Source organism: Ranitomeya variabilis, chromosome 2 (genome assembly GCF_051348905.1).
Source record: "Ranitomeya variabilis isolate aRanVar5 chromosome 2, aRanVar5.hap1, whole genome shotgun sequence".
NCBI classification, from domain to species: Eukaryota; Metazoa; Chordata; class Amphibia; order Anura; family Dendrobatidae; genus Ranitomeya; species Ranitomeya variabilis.
The window spans coordinates 15699809-15725266 of NC_135233.1; the positions used below are offsets into that span (position 1 = coordinate 15699809).

The 25458-nt window shown below is 48.2% G+C and overlaps 1 protein-coding gene across 2 annotated transcripts in view; it reads right to left on the bottom strand.

Moving 5' to 3' along the window:
- The window catches only part of KIF6 (kinesin family member 6), a 192684-nt gene that overhangs the window by 11332 nt on the left and 155894 nt on the right, over positions 1-25458 (bottom strand). For both annotated transcript variants that reach the window (XM_077282021.1, XM_077282020.1), the window contains 4 exons: positions 19381-19431; positions 16325-16409; positions 14588-14723; positions 9090-9148 (listed from right to left, as the gene is read on the bottom strand). In XM_077282021.1, the coding sequence (XP_077138136.1) occupies positions 9090-9148; positions 14588-14723; positions 16325-16409; positions 19381-19431 (331 nt within the window). The remainder of the gene's footprint in view (positions 1-9089; positions 9149-14587; positions 14724-16324; positions 16410-19380; positions 19432-25458) is intronic.

The following is a 25458-nucleotide window of genomic DNA, read 5'->3' on the forward strand; positions in this document are numbered from 1 at the left end:
AATGCAGCTCTGGATGTGACTGGAATATAAGATTGATGAATGCAGCTCTGGAGGTGACTGTAGTTAATGATTTATGAATGCAGCTCTGGAGGTGACTGTAGTTAATGATTTATGAATGCAGCTCTGGATGTGACTGGAATATAAGATTGATGAATGCAGCTCTGGAGGTGACTGTAGTTAATGATTTATGATTGCAGCTCTGGATGTGACTGTAGTTAATGATTTCTGAATGCAGCTCTGGATGTGACTGGAATATAAGATTGATGAATGCAGCTCTGGATGCGACTGTAGTTAATGATTTATGAATGCAGCTCTGGAGGTGACTGTAGTTAATGATTTATGAATGCAGCTCTGGATGTGACTGGAATATAAGATTGATGAATGCAGCTCTGGAGGTGACTGTAGTTAATGATTTATGAATGCAGCTCTGGAGGTGACTGTAGTTAATGATTTATGAATGCAGCTCTGGAGGTGACTGTAGTTAATGATTTATGAATGCAGCTCTGGAGGTGACTGTAGTTAATGATTTATGAATGCAGCTCTGGATGTGACTGTAGTTAATGATTTATGAATGCAGCTCTGGATGTGACTGTAGTTAATGATTTATGAATGCAGCTCTGGATGTGACTGTAGTTAATGATTTATGAATGCAGCTCTGGATGTGACTGTAGTTAATGATTTATGAATGCAGCTCTGGATGTGACTGTAGTTAATGATTTATGAATGCAGCTCTGGATGTGACTGTAGTTAATGATTTATGAATGCAGCTCTGGATGTGACTGGAATATAAGATTGATGAATGCAGCTCTGGAGGTGACTGTAGTTAATGATTTATGATTGCAGCTCTGGATGTGACTGTAGTTAATGATTTATGAATGCAGCTCTGGATGTGACTGGAATATAAGATTGATGAATGCAGCTCTGGAGGTGAGGAGTACATGACATGATGTAGCAGAGGATCCAGCAGCACAGGGGTCAGGCCCGGGAGTCTATGACTGAGGCCGATACAGACGGATTATACGGATGAGGAGTATGAAATGTTAGCACCGCGGCGGGGAGCGAGCAGTAACAGGCTCCGCTGAGGCCCCACATCTGCTCATCTGCTGCAGGGAGGCTGGAGGTGGAGGCCGCTCTGTGAGAACGTCCTTCTGCCATAATAGTGAGGCCTGGACCATGTGGGAAGCGCAGGATGTAGCGCGCCGGACCTCATCTTGTCCCTGAGCAGGACGAATAAATGATGTCTACGATTCTGTATATACTGGGGAGGATGAATGAAGTGTGAACATGTTCTGCAGTTTACTAATTTAGGCAACTGCTTATAGAATCATAGAGTCCTACAATGTTAGAGATGGAAGGGACCTCCAGGGTCATCGGGACCTCCGGGGTCATCCTGTCCAACCCCCGGCTCAATGCAGGAGTCACTAAACCATCTCAGACAGATGTCTGACCACCGATCGACCAAACCGCTGCACGACCAGCTCTATCCTCACCTACTGTATCCTCACCTATCCCTTGTAGATTGTGAGCCCTCGCGGGCAGGGTCCTCTCTCCTCCTGTATCCTCACCCACCCCTTGTAGATTCTGAGCCTTCGTGGGCAGGGTCCTCTCTCCTCCTGTATCCTCACACACCCCTTGTAGATTGTGAGCCCTCGCGGGCAGGGTCGTCTCTCCTCCTGTATCCTCACCCATCCCTTGTAGATTGTGAGCCCTCGCGGGCAGGGTCCTCTCTCCTCCTGTATCCTCACCCATCCCTTGTAGATTCTGAGCCCTCGCGGGCAGGGTCCTCTCTCCTCCTGTATCCTCACCCATCCCTTGTAGATTGTGAGCCCTCGCGGGCAGGGTCCTCTCTCCTCCTGTATCCTCACCCATCCCTTGTAGATTGTGAGCCCTCGCGGGCAGGGTCCTCTCTCCTCCTGTATCCTCACCCACCCCTTGTAGATTCTGAGCCCTCGCGGGCAGGGTCCTCTCTCCTCCTGTATCCTCACCCACCCCTTGTAGATTGTGAGCCCTCATGGGCAGGGTCCTCTCTCCTGTATCCTCACCCACCCCTTGTAGATTGTGAGCCTTCGCGGGCAGGGTCCTCTCTCCTCCTGTACCAGTTATGACTTGTATTGTTTAAGATTATTGTACTTGTTTTTATTATGTACACCCGTCCTCACATGTAAAGCGCCATGGAATAAATGGCGCTATAACAATAAATAGTAATAATAATAATAATGTCTGTCCAGCCTCTGTGTGAAGACTTCCATTGAAGGAGAACTCACCACCTCTCGTGGCCGCCTGTTCCCCTCATTGATCACCCTCACTGTCAAAACGTTTTTTCTAATATCTAATCTGTATCTTCTCCAATCTTTTCCATGTGCAAATGAGAATAATGATGATCCCTCTACACTGTGACAGCCCTTCAGATATTTGTAGACAGCTATTAAGTCTCCTCTCAGTCTTCTGTTTTGCAGCTAAACATTCCCAGATCCTGTAACCGTGCTTCATATGACATACTTTGCAGTCCGCTCACCATCCTGGTCGCTCTTCTCTGAACTTGCTCCAGTTTTCAATGTCTTATTTAAAATGTGATGCCCAAAACTGGAGACAGTATTCCAGATGAGGTCTGACCAAGGCGGAGTAGAGGGCAATAATGACTTCACGTGATCTAGACTCTTTGCTTCTCTTATACATCCTAGAACTGTGTTTGCCTTTTTTTCTGCTGCATCACACTGTTGACTCCTGTGCAGTCTGTGATCTATTAGTATACCCAAGTCTTTTTCACACGTGCTGTAGCTTAATTCTATTTGTCCCATTCTATAGATGAAATTTTCGTTTTTCTTGCATTTCTCCCTATTAAATACCATTCTACTAGTCGCTGCCCATTGTTCAAGCTTATCTGGATCCTTCTGATTCCTTTCTCTGTCTTGTCTGGTGTTAGCTATTCCTCCGAGCTTTACATCTGAAAAATTGATTCAATTACCTTCAGTTCCCTTATCTAGATCATTTATAAAAATGTCGAACAACACTGGGGCCAGGACAGAGCCTTGTGGTCCCCACTTGTAACACTGGGGCCAGGACAGAGCCTTGTGGTCCCCACTTGTAATACTGGGGCCAGGACAGAGTCTTGTGGTCCCCACTTGTAACACTGGGTCCAGGACAGAGCCTTGTGGTCCCCACTTGTAACACTGGGGCCAGGACAGAGCCTTGTGGTCCCCACTTGTAACACTGGGGCCAGGACAGAGCCTTGTGGTCCCCACTTGTAACACTGGGGCCAGGACAGAGCCTTGTGGTCCCCACTTGTAACACTGGGGCCAGGACAGAGCCTTGTGGTCCCCACTTGTAACACTGGGGCAAGGACAGAGCCTTGTGGTCCCCACTTGTAACACTGGGGCCAGGACAAAGCCTTGTGGTCACCACTTGTAACACTGGTCCAGGACAGAGCCTTGTGGTCCCCACTTGTAACACTGGGGCCAGGACAGAGTCTTGTGGTACCCACTTGTAACACTGGGGCCAGGACAGAGCCTTGTGGTCCCCACTTGTAACACTGGGGCCAGGACAAAGCCTTGTGGTCACCACTTGTAACACTGTTCCAGGACAGAGCCTTGTGGTCCCCTCTTGTTAACACTGGTCCAGGACAGAGCCTTGTGGTCCCCACTTGTAACACTGGGGCCAGGACAGAGCCTTGTGGTCCCCACTTGTAACACTGGGGCCAGGACAGAGCCTTGTGGTCACCACTTGTAACACTGGGGCCAGGACAGATCCTTGTGATCCCCACTTGTAACACTGGGGTCAGGACAGAGCCTTGTGGTCCCCACTTGTAACACTGGGGCCAGGACAGAGCCTTATGGTCCCCACTTGTAACACTGGGGCCAGGACAGAGCCTTATGGTCTCCACTTGTAACACTGGGGCCAGGACAGAGCCTTGTGGTCCCCACTTGTAACACTGGGGCCAGGACAGATCCTTGTGGTCCCCACTTGTAACACTGGGGCCAGGACAGAGCCTTGTTGTACCCACTTGTAACACTGGGGCCAGGACAGAGCATTGTGATCCCCACTTGTAACACTGGGGTCAGGACAGAGCCTTGTGGTCCCCACTTGTAACACTGGGGCCAGGACAGAGCCTTGTGGTCCCCACTTGTAACACTGGGGCCAGGACAGAGCCTTGTGGTCCCCACTTGTAACACTGGGGTCAGGACAGAGCCTTGTGGTCTCCACTTGTAACACTGGGGCCAGGACAGAGCCTTATGGTCCCCACTTGTAACACTGGGGCCAGGACAGAGCCTTATGGTCTCCACTTGTAACACTGGGGCCAGGACAGAGCCTTGTGGTCTCCACTTGTAACACTGGGGCCAGGACAGAGCCTTGTGGTCCCCACTTGTAACACTGGGGCCAGGACAGAGCCTTATGGTCTCCACTTATAACACTGGGGCCAGGACAGAGCCTTGTGGTCCCCACTTGTAACACTGGGGCCAGGACAGATCCTTGTGGTCCCCACTTGTAACACTGGGGCCAGGACAGAGCCTTGTTGTACCCACTTGTAACACTGGGGCTAGGACAGAGCCTTGTGATCCCCACTTGTAACACTGGGGTCAGGACAGAGCCTTGTGGTCCCCACTTGTAACACTGGGGCCAGGACAGAGCCTTGTGGTCCCCACTTGTAACACTGGGGTCAGGACAGAGCCTTGTGGTCTCCACTTGTAACACTGGGGCCAGGACAGAGCCTTGTGGTCTCCACTTGTAACACTGGGGCCAGGACAGAGCCTTGTGGTCCCCACTTGTAACACTGGGGCCAGGACAGAGCCTTGTGGTCCCCACTTGTAACACTGGGGCCAGGACAGAGCCTTGTGGTCCCCACTTGTAACACTGGGGCCAGGACAGAGCCTTGTGGTCCCCACTTGTAATACTGGGGACAGGACAGAGCCTTATGGAAAACCGCTGCGAAAACGCATACGCAACACAAACCAGGTTAAAAAAAAATTAAAAATCACAGTATTCTCACCTACCGGCGTTCCCGCGCCGCGATGCTCCCGGCAGCTGGCGTTACTTCCTAGTAAGACATTGCGAAATCTCGCGAGATTTCCCAATGTATTACTAGGAACGCTGGCTGCCGGGAGCATCGGTGACGCTGCGCGGGACTTCGGTAGGTGACAATATTGCGATTTTTTAATTTTTTTAATTATTTTTCACAGTCTATCTTGTTACTATTGATGCTGCATAGGCAGCATTAATAGTAAAAAGAGAAAGAGAGCGAGCGAGAGAGAAAGACCCTGATGGGAAATTCTTCCACGCATGCTCAGTTTGAAAAGACGGGATCCGTCGCTGGATTCCTGCCTTTCACAGGCAGCGACGCATCCTGCGCCCATAGGCTTCCATTGTAGCCAGTGACGGGCAGCGCTGGATGCGTTGCTGACCAATTTTCCGACGTGCAGAAAAAACGTTCCTCTGAACGTTTTCTCTGCCCGACGGACCGTTTTTTTATGCAGGATCCAGTGCACGACGGATGAAATGGATGGCCATCCGTCACAATCCGCTGCTAATACAAGTCTATGAGAAAATGCAGGATCCTTGTGACGGGAGCTGAAAGACGGAAGTGTGAATGAGGCCTGACTGACAAGTGTGTGGTTCTCCCTGGGACTAGTTGGATACATCATAAACTAGATTATGATTATTTGTGGAATTGCTATTTTCTTTTTCTTACTCACTGGATGCTTGATTATGCTTTGGTATTTCTGTCCGAGTTTGTATACAAATCCCTTCATTCCCCAAAGGGATCGACGTGCACTTGCGCGCCTCGCCGACGCTGTTCTTGCTGCATCTCCGTGGCTTCTGCGCATGTCTGGGAGCCTTGCCAACAGCCACGCTCCTGGGCATGCGCAACTTCGACTTGATCGCCAGGTGACTTTGGTGTGATGTGGGCGGCGTATGGTGCAGGCGCCGGCCCCAGATCCCATTGGTACCCACATGACCATTGCCGTGGACACATAAAGGTCCTATCAGATACCATAGATACTAATTCCCCGTGAGAAAGCTAGTGAAATACACGGGAAACGCGCGTCGGGGATTTCTCTGTTACTCTTTGGTAACAATCCTGGTATTTCTGACCTGTGGGTAAGATGGCCTCTCAGTATAAGGCCGGCGTCACACTAGCGAGTTTTACGGACGTATGAGCGCAGAAAATATGTCCAGAAAATACGCATTGCACACGGCCCAATGATTCTCTATGGCCCAGCTCCTATCTGCCGTATATTACGCATCCGTAATATACGGTATGTTACAGGAGTAGAAAATGGCAGCATGCTGTGTTTGTCAGCGTATTGCGCCAAAAATCCGCCAATAAAAGTCTATGGGGACGAGAAAATTACGGATTACACACGGACCAGCAGTGTGACTTGCGAGAAATACGCAGCGGTGTTCTCTAGAAAAGCCGGCAATGCAGTGCGGTGTACAGTAAAACCACACTGACAGAATAGAATAGAATAGGTAGAATAAATGTGTACACATAGCATAGTATATATATATATATATATATATATATATATATATATATCAGTGAGGCACATATATATATATTCAGTGCTATATATCAGAAAAGCCGGTAATTCAGTGCGGTGTACAGTACAATCACACTGACAGAATAGAATAGAATAGGTAGAATAAATGTGTACACATAGACTAGATATATATATACATATATATATATATGTCAGTGAGACACCTATATATACACATATATATATATTTACATTTAATACAGCGCTAGATAGCAGGAAAGCCAGTAACTCAATTGCCGGCTTTTCCTCTCTCCTTCACAAACCCGACAGGATATGAGACATGGATACATACAGTAAACCATCTCATATCCCTACATTTATTACATATTCCTCTTTACTAATGTAACAAGTGTCTTTGTGTAAAATTTGGGGTCTCTAGCTATTAAATTATAGGGTTAAATTCTGGAAAAAATTGGCGTGGGCTCCCGCGCAATTTTCTCCGCCAGAGTGGTAAAGCCAGTGACTGAGGGCAGATATTAATAGCCTAGAGAGGGTCCATGGTTATTGGCCCCCCTGGCTACAAACATCTGCCCCCAGCCACCCCAGAAAAGGCACATCTGGAAGATGCGCCTATTCTGGCACTTGGCCACTCTCTTCCCACTCCCTGTAGCGGTGGGATATGGGGTAATGAAGGGTTAATGTCACCTTGCTGTTGTAAGGTGACATTAAGCCAGGTTAATAATGGAGAGGCATCAATTATGACACCTATCCATTATTAATCCAATAGTACGAAATGGTTAATAAAACACACACACATTATTAAAAAGTATTTTAATGAAATAAAGACACAGGGTGTTTTCATATTTTATTATACTCTTAATCCACCAGAAGACCCTTGTCACCTGAAATAAAGTTAAAAAAAACAAACAACAATATCCCATACCTTCCGTCGTTCAGTCTTGTCCCACGCTGTAAATCCATCTGAAGGGGTTAAATCATTTTACACCTAGGAGCTCTGCTAATGCAGCTGTGCTCCTGACTGTATAACTTGGTGAATGAATGGAATGCAGGGGAATGTACTGTAGTTACCTCAAGTCGCGGTGCTGCGCCCCCTGCTGGATGAACTCATATGAACTCCAGCCTGGGAACTTTTCAGAATATTTTCTCACGCTCGAGTTCATATGAGTTCATCCAGCAGAGGGCGCATCACCGTGACTCGAGGTAACTACAGTACATTCCCCTGCATTCCATTCATTCACCAAGTTTTACAGTCAGGAGCACGGCTGCATTAACAGAGCTCCTGGGTGTAAAATGATTTAACCTCTTCAGATGGATTTACAGCGTGGGACAAGACTGAACGACGGAAGGTATGGAGTATTGTTGTTTGTTCTTTTAACTTTATTTCAGGTGACAAGGGTCTTCAGGGGGATTGAGAGTAAAATAACATATTAAAACACCCTGTGTCTTTATTTCATTAAAATGCTTTTTCATAATGCGTGGGTGTTTTATTAACCATATACTACTATTGGATTAATAATGGATAGGTGACATAATTGACGCCTCTCCATTATTAATCTGGCATAATGTCACCTTACAATAGCAAGGTGACATTAACCCTTCATTACCCCCATATCCCACCGCTACACGGGAGTGGGAAGAGAGTGGCCAAGTGCCAGAATAGGCGCATCTTCCAGATGTGCCTTTTCTGGGGTGGCTGGGGGCAGATGTTGGTAGCCAGGGGGGGCCAATAACCATGGACCCTCTCTAGGCTATTAATATCTGCCCTCAGTCACTGGCTTTACCACTCTGGCAGAGAAAATTGCGCGGGAGCCCACGCCAATTTTTTCCGGGATTTAACCCTTTAATTTAATAGCTAGAGCCCCCAAATTTGACACCAAGACACTTCTTACATTAGTAAAGAGGAATATGTAATAAAAGAAGGGATATGAGATGGTTTACTGTATGTAAACCATGTCTCAAATCCTGTCGGGTTTGTGAATAGGAAAAGCCGGCAATTAAATTACCGCCTTCTCTGCTATCTAGCGCTGAATTAAATATAAATATATATATATATATGTGTCTCACTGACATATATATATATAATATATAAAAAAAGGCTGTACGGAAGCCATATGGATGACACACGGATAAATGTGTGCGTAAAAATCGCATCCTCGCATTGAATACGGAACTGTGTTTTGGGACAATTACTGCGTATTACGGCTGTAAAAAACAGACCGTATTTTCATATGCCTAGTGTGACGCCGGCCTTATTGTCTCACTTATATTGATGACGCGGATATACTTTTACCATTGTGACATCAATGTTGAGGGATTCATGATTTGCCCGTAGCCTATACTTACATAAATTTTCTATATATAAATCTGTCTGTCTTTTTCTACCATGTATTTAAATATGATCGTCATTTTCATAATAATAAAACATACCTTTTATCCATTTAAACTCCAACCATCCTCCATTTCTAATAATCCTCCCGTATAATGTGAAATTCAGGGAGGGAATTATCATACAGAAACAACTTCACATGAATTCACTTGACACAATAAGAACAAAAACGATGACTGACGTCCTGCAAGATACACGGACTGTACCTGAGCGGCCGCTGCGAGAGCGATGGCGGAGAACCACGTACATCCGACTCTGGGCGATCCTGCAAGAGGAAGGAAACGGGACTTACTGTAGGAAATCACTGAGAATGTCTCCTATCCATCACCAGAGATCAGAGGTGACATCACTGAGAATGTCTCCTATCCATCACCAGAGATCAGCGGTGACATCACTGAGAATGCCTCCTATCCATCACCAGAGATCAGCGGTGACATCACTGAGAATGCCTCCTATCCATCACCAGAGATCAGAGGTGACATCACTGAGAATGCCTCCTATCCATCACCAGAGATCAGAGGTGACATCACTGAGAATGCCTCCTATCCATCACCAGAGATCAGAGGTGACATCACTGAGAATGTCTCCTATCCATCACCAGAGATCAGCGGTGACATCACTGAGAATGCCTCCTATCCATCACCAGAGATCAGCGGTGACATCACTGAGAATGCCTCCTATCCATCACTAGAGATCAGTGGTGACATCACTGAGAATGTCTCCTATCCATCACCAGAGATCAGCGGTGACATCACTGAGAATGTCTCCTATCCATCACCAGAGATCAGAGGTGACATCACTGAGAATGTCTCCTATCCATCACCAGAGATCAGAGGTGACATCACTGAGAATGTCTCCTATCCATCACCAGAGATCAGCGGTGACATCACTGAGAATGTCTCCTATCCATCACCAGAGATCAGAGGTGACATCACTGAGAATGCCTCCTATCCATCACCAGAGATCAGCGGTGACATCACTGAGAATGCCTCCTATCCATCACCAGAGATCAGCGGTGACATCACTGAGAATGCCTCCTATCCATCACCAGAGATCAGAGGTGACATCACTGAGAATGTCTCCTATCCATCACCGGAGATCAGAGGTGACATCACTGAGAATGCCTCCTATCCATCACCGGAGATCAGAGGTCACATCACTGAGAATGTCTCCTATCCATCACTAGAGATCAGCGGTGACATCACTGAGAATGTCTCCTATCCATCACTAGAGATCAGCGGTGACATCACTGAGAATGTCTCCTATCCATCACCAGAGATCAGCGGTGACATCACTGAGAATGTCTCCTATCCATCACCAGAGATCAGCGGTGACATCACTGAGAATGCCTCCAATCCATCACTAGAGATCAGAGGTGACATCACTGAGAATGTCTCCTATCCATCACCAGAGATCAGCGGTGACATCACTGAGAATGCCTCCTATCCATCACCAGAGATCAGCGGTGACATCACTGAGAATGCCTCCTATCCATCACCAGAGATCAGCGGTGACATCACTGAGAATGCCTCCTATCCATCACCAGAGATCAGCGGTGACATCACTGAGAATGCCTCCTATCCATCACCAGAGATCAGCGGTGACATCACTGAGAATGCCTCCTATCCATCACCAGAGATCAGCGGTGACATCACTGAGAATGCCTCCTATCCATCACCAGAGATCAGCGGTGACATCACTGAGAATGCCTCCTATCCATCACCAGAGATCAGAGGTGACATCACTGAGAATGCCTCCAATCCATCACTAGAGATCAGAGGTGACATCACTGAGAATGTCTCCTATCCATCACCAGAGATCAGCGGTGACATCACTGAGAATGCCTCCTATCCATCACCAGAGATCAGCGGTGACATCACTGAGAATGCCTCCAATCCATCACCAGAGATCAGCGGTGACATCACTGAGAATGCCTCCTATCCATCACTAGAGATCAGAGGTGACATCACTGAGAATGTCTCCTATCCATCACCAGAGATCAGCGGTGACATCACTGAGAATGTCTCCTATCCATCACCAGAGATCAGAGGTGACATCACTGAGAATGTCTCCTATCCATCACCAGAGATCAGCGGTGACATCACTGAGAATGCCTCCTATCCATCACCAGAGATCAGAGGTGACATCACTGAGAATGCCTCCTATCCATCACCAGAGATCAGAGGTGACATCACTGAGAATGTCTCCTATCCATCACCAGAGATCAGCGGTGACATCACTGAGAATGTCTCCTATCCATCACCAGAGATCAGAGGTGACATCACTGAGAATGTCTCCTATCCATCACCAGAGATCAGAGGTGACATCACTGAGAATGCCTCCTATCCATCACCAGAGATCAGCGGTGACATCACTGAGAATGCCTCCTATCCATCACCAGAGATCAGAGGTGACATCACTGAGAATGTCTCCTATCCATCACCAGAGATCAGAGGTGACATCACTGAGAATGCCTCCTATCCATCACCAGAGATCAGCGGTGACATCACTGAGAATGTCTCCTATCCATCACCAGAGATCAGAGGTGACATCACTGAGAATGCCTCCTATCCATCACCAGAGATCAGCGGTGACATCACTGAGAATGTCTCCTATCCATCACCAGAGATCAGAGGTGACATCACTGAGAATGTCTCCTATCCATCACCAGAGATCAGAGGTGACATCACTGAGAATGCCTCCTATCCATCACCAGAGATCAGCGGTGACATCACTGAGAATGTCTCCTATCCATCACCAGAGATCAGGGGTGACATCACTGAGAATGTCTCCTATCCATCACCAGAGATCAGAGGTGACATCACTGAGAATGCCTCCTATCCATCACCAGAGATCAGAGGTGACATCACTGAGAATGCCTCCTATCCATCACCAGAGATCAGCGGTGACATCACTGAGAATGTCTCCTATCCATCACCAGAGATCAGAGGTGACATCACTGAGAATGCCTCCTATCCATCACCAGAGATCAGCGGTGACATCACTGAGAATGTCTCCTATCCATCACCAGAGATCAGAGGTGACATCACTGAGAATGTCTCCTATCCATCACCAGAGATCAGAGGTGACATCACTGAGAATGCCTCCTATCCATCACCAGAGATCAGAGGTGACATCACTGAGAATGCCTCCTATCCATCACCAGAGATCAGAGGTGACATCACTGAGAATGTCTCCTATCCATCACCAGAGATCAGAGGTGACATCACTGAGAATGCCTCCTAGCCATCACCAGAGATCAGCGGTGACATCACTGAGAATGTCTCCTATCCATCACCAGAGATCAGAGGTGACATCACTGAGAATGCCTCCTATCCATCACCAGAGATCAGAGGTGACATCACTGAGAATGCCTCCTATCCATCACCAGAGATCAGCGGTGACATCACTGAGAATGTCTCCTATCCATCACCAGAGATCAGAGGTGACATCACTGAGAATGCCTCCTATCCATCACCAGAGATCAGCGGTGACATCACTGAGAATGTCTCCTATCCATCACCAGAGATCAGCGGTGACATCACTGAGAATGCCTCCTATCCATCACCAGAGATCAGCGGTGACATCACTGAGAATGCCTCCTATCCATCACCAGAGATCAGAGGTGACATCACTGAGAATGCCTCCTATCCATCACCAGAGATCAGAGGTGACATCACTGAGAATGCCTCCTATCCATCACCAGAGATCAGCGGTGACATCACTGAGAATGTCTCCTATCCATCACTAGAGATCAGCGGTGACATCACTGAGAATGTCTCCTATCCATCACTAGAGATCAGCGGTGACATCACTGAGAATGTCTCCTATCCATCACCAGAGATCAGAGGTGACATCACTGAGAATGCCTCCTATCCATCACCAGAGATCAGCGGTGACATCACTGAGAATGTCTCCTATCCATCACCAGAGATCAGAGGTGACATCACTGAGAATGCCTCCTATCCATCACCAGAGATCAGTGGTGACATCACTGAGAATGTCTCCTATCCATCACTTGAGATCAGCGGTGACATCACTGAGAATGTCTCCTATCCATCACCAGAGATCAGTGGTGACATCACTGAGAATGTCTCCTATCCATCACCAGAGATCAGTGGTGACATCACTGAGAATGCCTCCTATCCATCACCAGAGATCAGCGGTGACATCACTGAGAATGCCTCCTATCCATCACCAGAGATCAGCGGTGACCTCACTGAGAATGTCTCCTATCCATCACCAGAGATCAGCGGTGACATCACTGAGAATGCCTCCTATCCATCACCAGAGATCAGCGGTGACATCACTGAGAATGTCTCCTATCCATCACCAGAGATCAGCGGTGACATCACTGAGAATGCCTCCTATCCATCACCAGAGATCAGCGGTGACATCACTGAGAATGCCTCCTATCCATCACCAGAGATCAGCGGTGACATCACTGAGAATGCCTCCTATCCATCACCAGAGATCAGCGGTGACATCACTGAGAATGTCTCCTATCCATCACTAGAGATCAGCGGTGACATCACTGAGAATGCCTCCTATCCATCACCAGAGATCAGCGGTGACATCACTGAGAATGTCTCCTATCCATCACTAGAGATCAGCGGTGACATCACTGAGAATGCCTCCTATCCATCACCAGAGATCAGCGGTGACATCACTGAGAATGCCTCCTATCCATCACCAGAGATCAGCGGTGACATCACTGAGAATGTCTCCTATCCATCACTAGAGATCAGCGGTGACATCACTGAGAATGCCTCCTATCCATCACCAGAGATCAGCGGTGACATCACTGAGAATGCTTCCTATCCATCACCAGAGATCAGTGGTGACATCACTGAGAATGCCTCCTATCCATCACCAGAGATCAGCGGTGACATCACTGAGAATGCCTCCTATCCATCACCAGAGATCAGCGGTGACCTCACTGAGAATGTCTCCTATCCATCACCAGAGATCAGCGGTGACATCACTGAGAATGCCTCCTATCCATCACCAGAGATCAGCGGTGACATCACTGAGAATGTCTCCTATCCATCACCAGAGATCAGCGGTGACATCACTGAGAATGCCTCCTATCCATCACCAGAGATCAGCGGTGACATCACTGAGAATGCCTCCTATCCATCACCAGAGATCAGCGGTGACATCACTGAGAATGCCTCCTATCCATCACCAGAGATCAGCGGTGACATCACTGAGAATGTCTCCTATCCATCACTAGAGATCAGCGGTGACATCACTGAGAATGCCTCCTATCCATCACCAGAGATCAGCGGTGACATCACTGAGAATGTCTCCTATCCATCACTAGAGATCAGCGGTGACATCACTGAGAATGCCTCCTATCCATCACCAGAGATCAGCGGTGACATCACTGAGAATGCCTCCTATCCATCACCAGAGATCAGCGGTGACATCACTGAGAATGTCTCCTATCCATCACTAGAGATCAGCGGTGACATCACTGAGAATGCCTCCTATCCATCACCAGAGATCAGCGGTGACATCACTGAGAATGCTTCCTATCCATCACCAGAGATCAGCGGTGACATCACTGAGAATGCCTCCTATCCATCACCAGAGATCAGCGGTGACATCACTGAGAATGCCTCCTATCCATCACCAGAGATCAGCGGTGACATCACTGAGAATGCCGCTTATCCCCCTGATGGTGCAGGTGAGGTTATACCTGTAGATCTTCGGTCTCCTGACACCACCAGTCCTCGAACTCTTTCTGCAGTCGGACTTTCGCCTTCTCCAGTAGAAGCTGCAGATGTTCGATCTCCGTCTTGAGACTTTTCAGCTGATGGAAGAGCGTCTTATACCTGGATATCATGGAGACATTTAGTATCACGGCCCTGTCAGATCACTGAGCTGTGTACAGTGATGATGGGGGTTGTAGTGCTGGGCAGCAGGTGTATTATATGTTTTCCTTGTTCTTATTGGAATGTGCACATTGTAGGTTCAGACTGAAGGCAGGAAAACCACGAAGGAAAGAAGGAGTAAAGAAACATGTGCAAAACAACCCAGAGGATGTGTTCCTCCTCAGATTACCCCTGGTGCCCCCCTGCTCTGGTGACGGCTCTACACCCCTCATCTTCTCTACGCAGCTTCATCAGGTGGTCAGCTGGTGGCTTCCAGCAGTCGTGATGGATTTCCCAGTGGTCTGAGCTCTTGTCGCTTCTTTGCCTTCACTCTGTGTTGATCTCATCCCAAACCATCTCCATTGGGTTGAGGTCGGTGATGGTGACGGGTGGTCCTCTGACGCAGCCTCCACCACCCTTTGTGCTTGGTCACAGCATCCTTACATCTCTTGGAGGTTCTGGGTCACCATGCCGTTGTTACACAAATGATGGTCCCACTATTTGCAGACGTGACGGGGCTGGGTTGCTGCAGAACAGTGTGGAGCAGTGCTGGAATCCATGAATGTGGACTAAATGACCACCAGTAAAGATTCCCCCACCATCATTGCTTCCTCCCATGCTTCACGGTGGGCACCACTCACGGAGAAGCCATCCACACACACCTTCTGCGTCTCACAAAGACATGGCGTATTGTACCAAAATCAGATCTCCACTGATCTCATGTCTGGTCCTTATGTTCCTCAGTCCATACAAGTCTCTTCTTGTCAGTGGTCCTCAGTAGTTCCACTACAAAGTCCTGCTGCTTGATGTCTGTGCACCATTTATGAGGGTTGTAACCCGAGGTGATGTCAGTTTCTGATTCCTGAGGCTGGTGACTCTGGCGAACTTATCCTCTGCAGCAGAGGTCATTCTTGGTCTTCCTTTTCAGTTTCACCATAGCGATTATCATAACTGCATATCTTCAAGGTTTCAGCTATTTTCCAGATGACTGACCGTCAGGTCTTACAGAATGGATGGACTGTGGCTGATCTTATTTCAGTGCTTCTTGCCATATTCCAGGTTAGATCAGTTGTGCAATAGCCACGTACAGAGCAGCACCAACACTGCAAAGCACCCCTGATGGCCTCAGACATTTCTGGCCGGTGACAAGGCGACCTGCTCATTAGAAGCCATTGCAGGTGAGGACTGATGAAGCTGCGTAGAGAAGATGAGGGGTGTAAAGCCATCACCAGAATGACAGGGGGGCACCAGGAGGAATCTGAGGAGTAACGCATACTGTGGTTTATGTCACTTGTGTTTCTTTGTTCTTGGTTTTCCTATCTGTTCATTCTTTCCGTGATTTTGCCGCCTTCAGTCTGAATCTACAATGTGCACATTCTAATAAGGAAAACCAGTGCACAATCAGGGGGTCCGAGGATGTGAGCGGGACTGCACATAGAGTAGTTGGCTGTGCACGCTACCCCCCTCCCCAGCTCCTATAGGTCCTATATCACTCCCCACTTATTCCGCAGCCGGTGTCTTGTTTTGGCCCCCGTCTCCCCTCTCGCCCCACACCGGCGTACCGCTTCTTTTCTGCTTCCATCTGATCCCGGAGCTCTTCTTCTGCTGGATCCATCTTATCTGCTTCATCGTAACTGCTGGAAACACCTAGGGGACGATTGGGAGGTGAGAAACATTTGGCGCAAGAATTTCCATCTTGGCAGAAGGACATCATCTAGTAAATAAGAGAGCGGCCATGTGAGAGCAGGGGAATGGGCCGTGCAAGAGAGGTGTGGGCCGTGCGAGAGAGGTGTGGGTTGTGTGAGAGAGGTGTGGGCCGTGTGAGAGAGGTGTGGGCCGTGTGAGAGAGGTGTGGGCCGTGTGAGAGAGGTGTGGGTTGTGTGAGAGAGGTGTGGGCCGTGTGAGAGCAGGGGAATGGGCCATGCAAGAGAGGTGTGGGCCGTGCGAGAGAGGTGTGGGCCGTGCGAGAGAGGTGTGGGTTGTGTGAGAGAGGTGTGGGTTGTGTGAGAGAGGTGTGGGCCGTGCGAGAGAGGTGTGGGTTGTGTGAGAGAGGTGTGGGCCGTGTGAGAGAGGTGTGGGCCGTGTGAGAGCAGGGGAATGGGCCATGCAAGAGAGGTGTGGGCCGTGCGAGAGAGGTGTGGGTTGTGTGAGAGAGGTGTGGGCCGTGTGAGAGAGGTGTGGGCCGTGTGAGAGAGGTGTGGGCCGTGTGAGAGAGGTGTGGGTTGTGTGAGAGAGGTGTGGGCCGTGTGAGAGCAGGGGAATGGGCCATGCAAGAGAGGTGTGGGCCGTGCGAGAGAGGTGTGGGCCGTGCGAGAGAGGTGTGGGTTGTGTGAGAGAGGTGTGGGTTGTGTGAGAGAGGTGTGGGCCGTGCGAGAGAGGTGTGGGTTGTGTGAGAGAGGTGTGGGCCGTGTGAGAGAGGTGTGGGCCGTGTGAGAGCAGGGGAATGGGCCATGCAAGAGAGGTGTGGGCCGTGTGAGAGAGGTGTGGGCCGTGCGAGAGAGGTGTGGGCTGTGTGAGAGAGGTGTGGGTTGTGTGAGAGAGGTGTGGGCCGTGTGAGAGCAGGGGAATGGGCCATGCAAGAGAGGTGTGGGCCGTGTGAGAGAGGTGTGGGCCGTGCGAGAGAGGTGTGGGTTGTGTGAGAGAGGTGTGGGCCGTGTGAGAGAGGTGTGGGCCGTGTGAGAGCAGGGGAATGGGCCATGCAAGAGAGGTGTGGGCCGTGTGAGAGAGGTGTGGGCCGTGCGAGAGAGGTGTGGGCTGTGTGAGAGAGGTGTGGGTTGTGTGAGAGAGGTGTGGGCCGTGTGAGAGCAGGGGAATGGGCCATGCAAGAGAGGTGTGGGCCGTGTGAGAGAGGTGTGGGCCGTGCGAGAGAGGTGTGGGTTGTGTGAGAGCAGGGGAATGGGCCATGCAAGAGAGGTGTGGGCCGTGTGAGAGAGGTGTGGGCTGTGCGAGAGAGGTGTGGGTTGTGTGAGAGAGGTGTGGGCCGTGTGAGAGCAGGGGAATGGGCCGTGCAAGAGAGGTGTGGGCTGTGTGAGAGAGGTGTGGGCTGTGCGAGAGAGGTGTGGGTTGTGCGAGAGAGGTGTGGGTTGTGCGAGAGAGGTGTGGGCCGTGTGAGAGCAGGGGAATGGGCCGTGTGAGAGAGGTGTGGGCTGTGTGAGAGAGGTGTGGGCTGTGTGAGAGAGGTGTGGGCTGTGCGAGAGAGGTGTGGGTTGTGCGAGAGAGGTGTGGGTTGTGCGAGAGAGGTGTGGGCCGTGTGAGAGCAGGGGAATGGGCCGTGTGAGAGAGGTGTGGGCCGTGTGAGAGAGGTGTGGGCCATGTGAGAGCAGGGGAATGGGCCGTGCGAGAGAGGTGTGGGCCGTGTGAGAGAGGTGTGGGCCGTGTGAGAGAGGTGTGGGCCATGTGAGAGCAGGGGAATGGGCCGTGCGAGAGAGGTGTGGGCCATGTGAGAGAGGTGTGGGCCGTGTGAGAGCAGCAGCACATAATGCAGCGGGGTCCTTCATTGGGTAGAAGGGTCGGACACTATAGAGAACATACACTGTAGACCGACCCTTATACTATGGGGGGCATGGCTCTTTCCACAGACAATGGAATCCAACTTGCTACTTGTGTGTCCTATTATATGGGGGCTCTGTGACTGGGGGGATTCTATGGAGACAATGTGACTGACTGCTGTGTGGACACTGTGGCCGTTTCCTTAGGGATCACTGAGCCTTTTATAGGGGTGGGCACTGTGGATGTTTCCTGGGGGAACACTGTGGCTATTCTCTTGAGGGCACTGTGGCCACTCTATTAGGGGGCAATATGGCCATTCTGTTAGGGGGCACTGTGACTGGTCCACTAGGGGGCATTATGGCCATTCTGTTAGGGGGCACTGTGACTGGTCCACTAGGGGGCATTATGGCCATTCTGTTAGGGGGCACTGTGACTGGTCCACTAGGGGGCATTATGGCCATTCTGTTAGGGGGCACTGTGACTGGTCCACTAGGGGGCATTATGGCCATTCTGTTAGGGGGCACTGTGACTGGTCCACTAGGGGGCATTATGGCCATTCTGTTAGGGGGCACTGTGACTGGTCCACTAGGGGGCATTATGGCCATTCTGTTAGGGGGCACTGTGACTGGTCCACTAGGGGGCATTATGGCCATTCTATTAGGGGGCAATATGGCTATTCTGTTAGGGGGCACTGAGGCTGGTCTATTAGGGGACATTGTGACCATTCTATTAGGGGGCACTGTGGCTCGTCTATTAGGGGGCAATATGGCTGGCTATAGATTGTAGGTCAGTATTACAGCTGCAGCGGTGGAAACTGTAAACCTCCTCACAACCTACAATGTGATTTTTGCGCCTCCTGCAGGTGGAGGAAGGTACTGAGTCTCCTGGCTGGCATATGCTGTCTTATCGACAAAGTTCCCTGGGAATAAAAGTATATACATTAACTCTCCTTAAGAAGAAAAAGATACCCTGTCTCCCTAGTTGTATGGGTGGGATATTGTCTTCAGGGAATCTGCCTATAGGGGGCACTAGCGAGGTAGTTTCTTCCTTTAGGATGAGAGATAATTTACATGCTGCAGAATAGGCGGCTGCTCATGGCGCGCGCGGTGTCTTGGTTGGCGGCGCTTACCTTGTGCCGCCTGCTGCATCCTCCGCTGCTCCACGGCCGCCTTCAGATGATCTGTCGGGGAGACACAGGTAAGAGATCAGAGGACGCCCCCCGGTCTCCGCTCACAAGCGGACATGTGGCATTCAGTCATTGCTTAGTTCTAGCGAATGCTGGAAAGTGGCTGACAACCAGCAGAGCAGACGCACCGGTGCCCGGGGTTGTCATCCAGCGCATCATCTAAGTATACAGTGACCACCTCAGAGCAGCGATCATGGCGATCACAGTGATTGTCCCCCACAATAATGTAATAAATAAAAATGCCAGCTTGGTCCCCTTCACTCCAATGGAGCGGGGCTGCAGCGCTAGTCACTGCCAGGTACACGGGTGGCGCTGTCTTCGTTTATACTTCTACAACCCTATAAATTCCTCCACTATAAAGAGAGATTACAAGACGGGGCCCGAATGGACATATCCAGAAGCCACTGGCAATAATGTGACGGGACAGGAAAGGGCAGAACCCTGACACCCCCAGCAGGACCCCGGGTGTCGGCTGCAGGTGACGAGATTCCGGACAGCGGTGATTGGGTTTTCATCCGGATTAATATTCAGAAAAGTAGAAATGAGAAGCAGCGGCTGCGGGATGAGAGAATACAGGTCTGTGGCACCGCACGAAAGGACCAGGAGACTATAAGCAGAGACTTCTAAGGCCGAGACTATAAGCAGAGACTTCTAAGGCCGAGACTATAAGCAGAGACTTCTAAGGCCGAGACTATAAGCAGAGACTTCTAAGGCCGAGACTATAAGCAGAGACTTCTAAGGCCGAGACTATAAGCAGAGACTTCTAAGGCCGAGACTATAAGCAGAGACTTCTAAGGCCGAGACTATAAGCAGAGACTTCTAAGGCCGAGACTATAAGCAGAGACTTCTAAGGCCGAGACTATAAGCAGAGACTTCTAAGGCCGAGACTATAAGCAGAGACTTCTAAGGCCGAGACTATAAGCAGAGACTTCTAAGGCCGAGACTATAAGCAGAGACTTCTAAGGCCGAGACTATAAGCAGAGACTTCTAAGGCCGAGACTATAAGCAGAGACTTCTAAGGCCGAGACTATAAACAGAGACTTCTAAGGCCGGTGTCACATTTGCGGTTGTGTCCGCAGCGTTTCTTCCGCAATTATCCGCATGCGTTGTGTTTTCCTATATTTAACATTAGGGACGCATGAGTCTGTGATCGGTTGCGTTTTGCCGCGTTTGACGACGCATGCGTCATTTCATCGTCTGCGGTTTGGCGCGGTAAACGCAACATGTAGTAATTTTAGAGGCGTTAATTTGCCGCCTAGAAACGTATGTGGTTGTTAGCGCAAGGAATGCGGCAAAAAAACGCATTACTATCTATGGGAACGCATGCGTACACATGTCTTTGCGTACGCATGCGTTTGATGTGCTTGCGTACTTCGGACTGCGCATGCCCATTAAAGACACACCCTCCTGGAAATATCAAACTCATGCGCATAAGAAGCGCAAACATATGTAAAAACGCAAATGTGAAAGTAGCCTAAGACCTCGGCCTGAAAGTGAAGGAACTGGAAGCGCAGGAGAACAGGATTCTACAGGTGAACAACTGGCTACATCAATGGTGCCGTGAGCAACATTTTGGGTTTCTTGACCATGGAGTGAATTACCCGTATGATGGACTCCTTGCTAGAGATGGGTGCATCTTACGGAAATAGGAAAACACTTATTCACTCATCAGGAGAGCTTTAAACTAGAACAATATGGGATGGGAAATATATACGCCAGGATGAAATACGCAGCTAATGAATTCTTTTGAGAACTTGTTATTAGAAGTGGAAACAAAGAACAAAAACAACAAATTCTGAATGAAAATAGAGGAGCAAGAGAAGGTGACTACAAACTAAAAGTATAAACTTTCTAGATGTAACCGTCTGTGTGGAGAACAACAAATTGGTCACAAAATGTTTTCGCAAAGATGTGGACTCCAACAGTTTCATTCATCTGACCAGCTGTCATTTACGCATCTGGCTGTCAAATATCCCAAGGGGGCAATATATGCGAATCAGACGCAACTGTTCCAACACAAAAGATTGCCATATTGAAAGCGATCGTTTGACAGCAGAATTTGTGAGAAAGGGGTACAACCCATTGGCCCTACACCAATCTAGAAATGAAATAATGCATATGTCAAGAATAAAACCCGTCCAAACCCCAGTCCACCCACACTCCTATAATCACCCAGTTCCTTTCCGGATCTAGAAGGTTTAATAACATAATCCGGAAACACTGGCCTATAATACAAGGCGACAAACACATTGGGGATTTATTACCGAAAAATCCAAGGTTCGTGTAAACCAAAGCGCAAAATTTGGGTCTCTTACTTGCCCCCACTACTAAACCAGTACTATCTAATTCCATAAATACGAATAAAGTGCCAACTACCAGAACGATAGGTTTCAGATCATGCGGCAGATGTTTTTGCTGCAAACATACAAAATGTGTCAGGAAAATTTACACATCTTTTACAGATACAAATAATGTGCATAAATATCCCATCGACATCACATGTGACTCTGTAGGGGTCATCTACATCCTTCGTTGTCCATGTGAGAAAATCTATGTTGGTCGAACCAAAAGACCCCTAAAAGTCCGCATAAAGGAACATCTGGGTAATATCCGGAAGGGCTTCACAGGGCATCCCTTATCTCGACACTTTCAGGAGAAACACAACAAATCATGTGAGGGTATTCAAACCGTACCCAAGAATCCAAGGGGTGGCCATTACATTCAAATCATGTCAAGAATAGAATCAAAACGGATTTTCTCCCCGGACAGCCTGGCATCCAAGGGGTTGAACCAAGAAATTGAAGACACGATATCAAACTAAATCCCATCCCTCAGGATACTAAGTGTAATAGCTTTCAATACAGCAAAGTATAATCTGGTGAACAGGTGGCATCCATGTTAACACCACAAATTGGTAACTACATATAGAGACAGACGGCTAACAAGTGTCAGAGGGATCGAACTTTTTAAAACATATTTTATGTATCTTTTAATGTTTGTGCATTTTATTTCTCTATTTATACTATTATGGTATATCTTTTTTTTTTTTTGTCTCGGCTGCATTTAGTTGGCCTGGTTGAGAAACTGAACCCCATTTTAACATTTTTCCACCTTTTAACTATTTAAGAGTAATAAAGTATTGACCTTTTAGCAATTTCAAGTTTTAGATTATTATGTATCTCAGCTCCAATTAGTAGGCAATTCCATTAAGATCCATATTCAAGCACATAAACACACACCAGTAACTTTCCTTTAAAGGTGCAAGTCAATTATTTTATGCAGGTGCGATTCTTTAATTGAACAAGTGCCGCCAATAATTACACACAGGAGGGGAGGGCACGCTGCTACATAAGAGCAGACAAACTTGGGAGCCGCAATAACCCTGACGAAGAGGACTAAAATGTGTCCATACAAATGCACGGAGCATGGGAAACAAACAAGGAGAATTGCAGTTGCTAACACAGGAAGAGATATATGATGTCATAGGCATCACTGAAACTTGGTGGGACGAAACATATGATTGGAATACAAACCTTGGGCTACAACTTATTTATTAGAAACAGGATTGACAAGAAGGGAGGAGGTGTTGAATTGCATATTATGAAACAGTATATATCCACAGAGATCCAAGCTTCAGAGAATGGTAGCTCTGCAGAAACTGTTTGGGTAAGAATACAAGGAGAGAAGAACAGAACGGACACCATTGTAGGTGTTTACTATAGGCCACCTGGACAGACTGAAGATATGGATGACCTCTTTTTTACATCAGATGTCTTTGTTCTCAAAAAGTAAGACATAGTGATAATGGGAGATTTTAACTATTCAGATGATATTTGTTGGGAATCTCTTTCAGGCAAAAGTACTGGGTCCAGATAAATTCTTATCTTCACTTGCTGACAACTTTATCTTTCATAAGTTAGAACAGAGAACAAAAGGATCTGCAATCTTGACATAGAAGCAAAAAATAGAAAAAATACCAGCTCAACTACAGCGGCATACGACTTGCTGATGCACGGATGACTGACTCCCGGCCGTAAGGCAGTACAGAGCACAGCGGTGACGTCACCGCTGTGATCTGCTTTCACTTTACGGCGGCACTCAGTCAGAGCGGGAAGCAGATGGCAAGGGACCTGAAGGACACCGGAATGTGAGTATGTACGGTTTGTTTGTTTTTTACTTTTACGCTGGTAACCAGGGTAAACATCGGGTTACTAAGCGCGGCCCTGCGCTTAGTAACCCGATGTTTACCCTGGTTACCCGGGGCCTTCGGCATCGTTGGTCGCTGGAGAGCGGTCTGTGTGACAGCTCTCCAGCGACCACACAACTTTCCAACGATCATGGCCAGGTCGTATCGCTGGTCGTGATCGTTGGAAAGTTGCAGAGTGTGACAGTACCCTAACACTAGAGAAGACAGGGAAAGGATTCAGAAGGATCTAGATAAGCTTGAACAATGGGCAGCGACTAATAGAAAGATATTTACCAGGGAGAAATGCAAGATTCTACATCTGGGAAAGAAAAACGAAAATTACATCTACAGAATAGGAGGAATAGAACTAAGCAACAGCACGTGTGAAAAAGACTTGGGAATACTAATAGATCACAGACCGCACAAGTCAACAGTGTGATGCAGCAGCAAAAAAGGCAAACACAGCTTTAGGATGTATTAAGAGAAGCATAGAGTCTAGATCACGTGAAGTAATTATCCCCCTATACTCCTCCTTGGTCAGGCCTCATCTGGAATATTGTGTCCAGTTCTGGGCACCACATATTGAAAAACTGGATCAAGTTCAGAGAAGAGCTACGAGGACGGTGAGCGGACTACAAAGTATGTCATACGAGGAAGGGTTAAAGGATCTGGGAATGTTTAGCTTGCAAAAACGAAGGCTAAGAGGAGATTCAATAGCGGTCTATAAATATCTGAAGGGCTGTTACAGTGTAGAGGGATCATCATTATTCTCATTTGCACATGGAAACACGAGAAGCAATGGAATGAAACTGAAAGGGAGAAGATACAGATTAGATAGTGGAAAAAACGTTTTGACAGTGAGGGTGATCAATGAGTGGAACAGGCGGCCAAGAGAGGTGGTGAGGGCTCCTTCAATGGAAGCCTTCAAACAAAGGCTGGACAGACATCTGTCTGAGATGGTTTAGTGAATCCTGCATTGAACAGGGGGTTGGACCCGATGACCCTGGAGGTCCCTTCCAACTCTAACATTCTATGAATTATACAGATGCAATAGTGTGGAGACAGCACGGAGCAATGATGGGGGTGGTAGTGACGTGGTATTCATACAGGATCTGGACAGGAGATGCAGAATCAGTAGTGAGCACACCCCAGAGCATGACAGAAACAGGCATCTGCTCATCCAGAGCTGCTGATACACAGGTTACCCCAAAGTAAGTGATATTAATAGAGGCGCTGCTGGGAGCAAGGTCCCTTCATACACACAGTATCGGCTTTATATGCACAATATCAGCTTTATACGCACAGTATTCACTTCATACGCACAGTATCGGCTTTATATGCACAGTATCAGCTTTATACGCACAGTATTCACTTCATACGCACAGTATCGGCTTTATATGCACAGTATCAGCTTTATACGCACAGTATTCACTTCATACGCACAGTATCGGCTTTATACGCACAGCATCAGCTTTATACACACAGTATCGGATTTATACGCACAGTATCGGCTTTATACGCACAGTATCGGCTTTATACGCACAGTATCGGCTTTATACGCACAGTATCGGCTTTATACGCACAGCATCAGCTTTATACGCACAGTATCGGCTTTATACGCACAGTATCGGCTTTATACGCACAGTATCGGCTTTATACGCACAGTATTCACTTCATACTCACAGTATCGGATTTATACGCACAGTATCGGCTTTATACGCACAGTATCGGCTTTATACGCACAGTATCGGCTTTATACGCACAGCATCAGCTTTATACACACAGTATCGGATTTATACGCACAGTATCGGCTTTATACGCACAGTATCGGCTTT